The 6,931-nt window shown below is 46.3% G+C and overlaps 2 protein-coding genes across 2 annotated transcripts in view; one reads left to right on the top strand and one right to left on the bottom strand.

Moving 5' to 3' along the window:
* LOC118734106 (nuclear transcription factor Y subunit alpha) overlaps window positions 1-6,931 on the bottom strand; it is a 155,041-nt gene that overhangs the window by 1,853 nt on the left and 146,257 nt on the right. The window contains 1 exon segment of the mRNA XM_036463815.1: window positions 75-1,143. Coding sequence (XP_036319708.1) covers window positions 75-1,093 — 1,019 coding nt within the window. The 5' untranslated portion in view covers window positions 1,094-1,143.
* On the top strand, window positions 3,946-5,705 carry LOC118755171. The gene is made up of 2 exons (XM_036490026.1): window positions 3,946-5,425; window positions 5,509-5,705. Exon 1 carries the CDS (start codon window positions 3,946-3,948, stop codon window positions 5,284-5,286), a length of 1,341 nt encoding a protein of 446 aa, XP_036345919.1. The 3' UTR covers window positions 5,287-5,425; window positions 5,509-5,705.

The following is a 6,931-nucleotide window of genomic DNA, read 5'->3' as shown; positions in this document are numbered from 1 at the left end:
AAAAAAAGGTACGATTAATAAATTATTTAGATTTTGATTCTAGATAGATGAGCATCTGTCACTATAACGCTTACCTATTTTCCAATGACTTGTATCGTTCTTTAACGATAGCTCTATGTCGTTTGCAAAATATTAGAAAAGCATTCATTGGCCTGCGCGCATGATGATCAGGTGTGCTCAGCACCGTCGCCCCAGGTTCATTCTGTTCTGTGTGCACAGTCTCAATATCGACATTGTGTTCAGTCTCCTCCGTTTCCATTCTAGTGACTCGAATAAAACTCATATTTGGCTTCGCATCTTCATTAGACTTCCTTTTCTTCTCGACAAAGTGCCTGCTATTCCTCAAATAACGCTCATAATTTGTAGCGGCATCATCATTGTTATCATCCGTATCCTCGTCGAAATCTTCCTCTTCGTCTTCATTTTCCTCCTCATGTATAGTACTATTACTACTCTCATTCAAATAACTATAATGGTCCAACTTAGCGTAATTGTGCACATCCTCGATGCGGAGAAAGGCATTTTCTTGGTAATCAGTTCTTAGAACGGACGACATGCGCCTATCACTTGACTCCCCATGAGCATCAACCCTTTGAATTGATTGAATAACTCCATCGCCACCTAGCTCCGTCTTACCTTTAATATTCGCGAAAGTGTTTGAAACGGTGATATTATTATTCTTATTTCCGCTGCTCAAACTAAAGGCACTTTCTTTTCTAATTAAGTTATTGTTGTGATTTATTTTACTTAAACACATATTTGGTGTGGTCGCAACTGCTTCATTACTCAATTTGTGGGAACTCCATCGGTTGTTCTGCAAATTCGGGTGCGTTTTTAGATGCTGAACATGGACACGTTGTGGTTTGGTCTTGCCACATTGAATATCTACCCTATTATTTTTATTGGCTTTGTAGTTATAAGATTCAAGGGAACTTTGTATTTCGTATGACGAAGTAAATCTTTCTCCAGCAGTTTGGGGTATTTTCGTAGTGTGTATTAACTTGCATTTGTCCAACGGCACCACTCCCGATTGCAGTAAGACAGTACCATGGTTGATTACTTTGATGTCCACCGAATTCGCGCTGTTAATCATGTTGTTCTAGTGTAATATATTCCTGTATTAAAACTTAAAATCATATCGACCTGTAATGAAAAGTAAAGAAAGAGTTTAAATCGATTTGCTTACGGAAACAACATGCTTAAAATATGTTTGTGCGTAAAATTACCAGCTATTTGGTTAAAATGGTTTTAGGAAATATATAATTCGCTCTTAGAATACATATAGCACCATTCAACTGTTATTTCCCATAAAAAAATGTCAAGGCTTTAGACCAGAGGTTCCCAAACTTATTTTTCTCGTAGACCCCTTTCAAAACTTTACTGGTTTCGGTGGACCCCCTGATGCTCATTTCTAACATATTTCCAAAGCTCATAGAAAAATGTGAAGATTGAAACTAACGATGTAATTTTGCATCACGTGTGAGTTCCGAAACTAAATTCGGAGTAACAAAAATATAAATAAAATATTTTCTTGTGTTCTATTTATTAAAATAATGTGATTACACAATTGCAAGTTTAAAAAAACAGAGCTCGTAAAGCCATCAAAGTACTCTCTCGCTCTGAGGGATTATATTTTTAAGGGCACTCCTAGCGATAGCGTTATTTACATTCCCTTCACCATAAACTCCTCACATGTTCGGCTCACTCAGAAATTTGCATGTAATGTATTTGTCAAATAGTTTATGTATTTGTATTAATGGCATCATTTTTATTTCCATCGTTCTGAGTTTTAAACTGATGCGAAAAATATTCGTCACTCGCATTTTTAAACACACAAAATTTGAAACAACAAAACTGAAAAGTTTTTACGCCAAACCTCAAACTCATAAGCTGACAAAAAAGAAAAGACCAAATCAAGATTTATCGAGGATAAACAAACAAGCAAGCAAGAAGCTCAAGAAGTGTTCCACCGTCTCATCCTCTTCAAATCAGGATGCAGTTGTCATTTACGCCAATCACAGTCTGGTGTTTGTGCCACGTGACGTGACCAGTCAGCAGTCCCGTCTTCTCAGTGAGAGGAAAAAAACTAGATAGATCTTATGAGATTGAAGGCAACATGAGTTTTGCCCACCCGCATCCAATCGATGGCTCACAGTCATTGCTGGGCGAAGTATCCACCCAGTTTTGATGGTGGCTTCGATAGTCGAAGTGGGGAGTGATATAACTGGTTGCGGATCGAGGAATACCTGGTCTAAGCCAACTGTGGGCAAAGGGTCAGTTGTCTCATTTCCAGGCGAGTTGCCTGGCACTCAGAGTAAAGCAAGCTCTTTATGTTTGCCAACATAATTTAGTCGAGACTTGCATTGCCGAACTAATTTGGAAGTACTTAGATAGAGGGCTGGCCAATGCCTTAAGTGCTGCTTGGCTGTACCTGCAGACACGTGAACTCCTATTTTCCACCACGTAGTCTATGGATTTGGGGATTGCAAATACTTCAGCCTAGAAGACCGAAGCATATTCCCCCAAGAGAAAAAGTGAGGCTTTTCCCCATTAACTTCGAAATATACTCCAGATCCTGACCCTCAGTCAGTTTTTGAGCCATCACTGAAGATTCGGCAATGTACGAGTGCGGGCTCAGTGCTGGAATTAAACCAGCATTCCCCTTAAGGGAAATGCATGCAACACATGTAATGGTGCCGTACTATCCTGTAGCATTGAAAATACACAAGTGCTCAAATATCTGCCACCGGCAATTTCCGCATCGCCTGACTTAGTAATATACAAACAGCCGTTTCTCTTTAGCCTGCAGGTGGCGTGTAAGACCCACGTATGATGACACAAAGTGACGGTAAGTTCACCAGTGGTCAAGAGCTCTATAGACCACTCAAAAAAATTTTAGTTAAATAAATAGGCTATCAAGCAACCATTTTGGTTCTTTCCTACCCCCACTTACAACTCGTGGACTTCCATATTTTTTTCACGCCAACGTCGTCGACCCCTGTCGATTCTCCCATGGACCCCTGGGGTCCACCTGGATCAGTTTGGGAATCACTGCTTTAGACACTAGGACGCTTAGCAGGTCTTATGAATCCCCTAAATAATATATTACAATTAGGAAAAAAGAAGCACCAGCTGCCAGGGCTTACGGTTCACTGCTATAATAAAAACCTATTTTCTGCTAAAGTGTGTCAATTATTCTCAATGCAATGTGGCCAGCACCGAAGTCCGTGATAGTATTTGTATTAGAGAATGTTTCCAAGGCAATTTTTACAGCTCAATTATGTCGCTTACTTGCAACAGCCATGGCTTCATTATGGACTAAGTCGTTCAAAATTTTGCAAGCTAAGCCACAAAGCTACGAAAATTCATGTGCCAAGGACCCCAAAAAGTCGCGGTTTTTCCGCCCGGATCACACAATTTATTATATTTTAAGACGTCCACCAGGTCGGCAAAAATCCTCCGGCTGAACCCTCCACGAGGGTGCTGACTGGTAATGGGCACTACAGAGGATTCTGTGCGATGTCAGAATGGTGCTCAGCTAAGATCAGGAATCAGTGCTATGTGCTAAACTCCTTAATAGTGTAGTCATATGGAAATGGTTTCTGATCGTGGCTTGGAGGTCTGAAGGGGCTGGATCAAGGCGTCACGCGCACCGTACCGAGGATCGGCCAGGCTGGGGGCCCCTAAATAGCCCAGTCGCGAACGGAGCCCTCTGGGAGGCGGCCACACCCAGGATGTAAGTAGGCCTTACCTGGGCATCGCGGATCTCTGCCCGGGTGGACGAACCCCTTTCTCCGCAGCCCGTGGGATCAATTATGGACAAGAAACAATTAACAACAACAACAACAAAAAACAGCAACAACAACATCAAAAACAATGTATAAAGGGACCGGCCCCCTTAAAGCGTCGGAAGGGTCTCGGCCCACTAAACAAGGAGCTCAAGCGATGCAGAGTACCTCCACCAGCCGTAGTGCGGTGACAAATAGCGGGAAACCAAGGCCAATGGTGAAACCGGGCCAAGCTCTCGCAAAAACGAAGGAAAGTGGCGGTGGGGCTGCTCAAAGGAGTCCACCCCGGGAAACTCCTGGCACCAGTGGACGCCAACCTGGCATGCAGATTGCAGCCGGGGATAAGGCTGAATCTGGGGCGCAGGCCCCGGGCGGTCCTCCCGCGACACCCACGGCCTTCACGAGGCCTGACCAGAGGCCAGAACCAGCTGCAGCGGGCTATCGGCAGAGGAAGCTGGCTGCTCGAATCCTGCAAAGGTTCACCGCAACGCCTGACCTGTGTAGCAAGGCGAAAGAAGAGCATGTGAAGGAGATCCTCACAGAAATCGACTGGGCAAAGGTAGTCCTGCCCGACTACCGCAAGCCGGAGGAGAAGCAGCCGCAGGCGCCCTCCAGTAAGCGCAATAGATCGGGGGAAAATACGCCCAACCAATACGCAAAGAGGGTCAGAACGCAGGGGCCTTCTTTTGCTGAAGTAGCCAAGGAGCAGATCCTGCTCGGCGTCATCGATGAGAGCAATGAAGACAGCCTCACCCTGAGGCAGCAATGGAAGTGGGTTAAGGCCGCGATGGCCGACATTGCTATCAACATTATGTTGGAGAATCCGGGACCTCCGCCAACCTGCAAGGGAGCGGGGTGGTTCCAAAATAACATCCGCGTTATAGCATGCGAGGATGCTAGATCAGCGGAGATCTACAAGAAAACAGTCGCAGGTATTGGAGAAGTCTACCCTGGTGCGAAGCTCAGGGCGGTCGACTTCAAGGACCTACCGGTGCGACCGAGAGCGAGAGCATGGTTGCCTTGCAGGCCAGCGGAGCCAGAAAGGATCCTCCAAACCATAAGGCTCTATAACCCGGAGCTACCCACCGATAATTGGAAGGTGGTCAAAATCAACGAAAGCGGTAAAGCGACGATGCAGGTCGTCCTGCTTCTAAATAAGGACTCCATAGAGTTGTTGGAGCAAAAGAGCGGGGTCATACGTTACGGCTGTGACATGGCCAAAATTAAGGTCTACAGCAACGACGTAAACGCAGCGAAGAACCTGATCGCGGAGGCAGAGCCGGAAGAGGCCAACAGCGACGTGGAGATGGAGGAAGAATCCGAGCAGGTTGATCCGACCGGGGGTTATGCCTCATCGACGTCTTCGCTGGGGGTCGGACTCATGCTTCGGCTTTATACGGAGGAGGAGTTGATCGAGATGTCGGAAGACGCGGTCAACTCCACCCTAATAGGCGACGTGGGCGATAACGGCCAAGATGGTGAAGGTACTGCAGATTAACCTTCACCACTGTAAAGCAGCTTCAGCTGCACTGCTGCTCCATCTAACAGCTAAAGGGGCAGCCGACATCGTCCTAATCCAAGAACCTTGGGTGGTGGGACAAAACATTTGTGGGCTGAAAGCGCCGGGCTACAGACTGGTAAGTGGAGCCTCAACGGGGAAACCAAGGACGTGCATATTGATAAGTATCACACTAAAGTGTCTCTTTCTTCCACAATTTAGCGACGAGGGCACAACAGCGGTCAGTCTAAGTGCAAACGGACGACCAATTAAGATGGCATCCATGTACCTAGCGCATGACAAGGAGGCGCCAACTACCTGCATTAAAGACCTAGTGGCCAGCACGAGAGAGGCGCTAATTTTGGGAGGTGACGCGAATGCCCACCATCACACCTGGGGCAGCTCCGATGATAACGAGCGGGGTGAGTCACTTTTTAATTTCATACTTAGTTCTAAGCTTGTTATTGCGAATAGGGGGAATGATCCCACTTTTATTACAAAATCCCGAAGGGAAGTTCTGGACGTTACCCTTATCTCTGAGAATGCGGAATGTCTGGTCGGGAAGTGGAAGGTGCTTGAGGAGCACTCCTTTTCCGACCACCGATATATCCAATTCGAGGTATTAGGGGAAACGCCCAAGGCTCCTCTAACTAGAAACTTGCGAAATGCCAACTGGCATAGGTATCGGAAAGAGCTGGATAGGCTTTTGCCACAAGATAGAGAGCCGGCTACTCCAGCAAACCTAGAGGAGCTGGAATATCTTGTCGACCATTTTACGGGGGCCTGCAGTAAGGCAATAGACATTGCATGCCCCAAAAAGCAGCACCGGGGTAGGAAAAAGCCACCCTGGTGGAATGAAGAAATCAGGATTTCACGCAAGAACTGCAGGAAAACCTTCAATCAGGCTACTGCGTCTGGTAGTGAGGGACATTGGGAGACCTACAAGACAACGTTACGGGAGTACAAGAAGCTCCTAATAAGGTCGAAAAGAACCTCATGGAAAGACTTCTGCAATGGGGTGGAGTCTATCTCAGAGGCAGGCAGGCTCAGAAAGATACTCTCAGGTACTGCCCAGAAAGCCCCAGGATGCTTGCAAAGACCTGACGGCTCCTGGACAGAGACCGAGGAGGAATCACTGGATCTGCTTCTTTGCACATACTTCCCGGGTGCCACGGATAGCATGCCGGTACAGCCACATCTAACTGGAGATCTTTCGGTCACTGGAGATTTCCTCACTAGGGAAAAGGTCATCTGGTCTATTGGGACATTTAAGCCCTATAAATCAGCAGGTCCGGATGGCATTGCGCCCATACAGCTGCAGCAAACACTTCAGCTAAGCTCAGCGTGGCTACACGCTATAATTAAGGCAGTATTAGCTCTTAACCATATCCCTAGAAAGTGGAGGGAATCAAGAGTGGTGTTCATCCCCAAGGCAGGGAAGGTGTCTCACAGTAACCCAAAGGATTTCAGGCCCATAACCTTGTCGTCATTTTAACTGAAGGTTATGGAGAGACTGGTGGAGGTCCGTATCAGAGAGTCGGTTGGTGACAGACTCTCTACCACACAACATGCTTATACGAAAGGTAGATCTACAGAAACGGCGCTACATGAAATAGTGTCGTATATAGAGAGATCACTAGACATC

Source organism: Rhagoletis pomonella, unplaced genomic scaffold (assembly GCF_013731165.1).
Source record: "Rhagoletis pomonella isolate Grant_MI unplaced genomic scaffold, Rhpom_1.0 Rhpom_scaffold_00002, whole genome shotgun sequence".
NCBI classification, from domain to species: Eukaryota; Metazoa; Arthropoda; class Insecta; order Diptera; family Tephritidae; genus Rhagoletis; species Rhagoletis pomonella.
The sequence above is the reverse complement of the archived record's forward strand: the minus strand, read 5'-3'. Positions and strand labels throughout refer to the sequence as shown.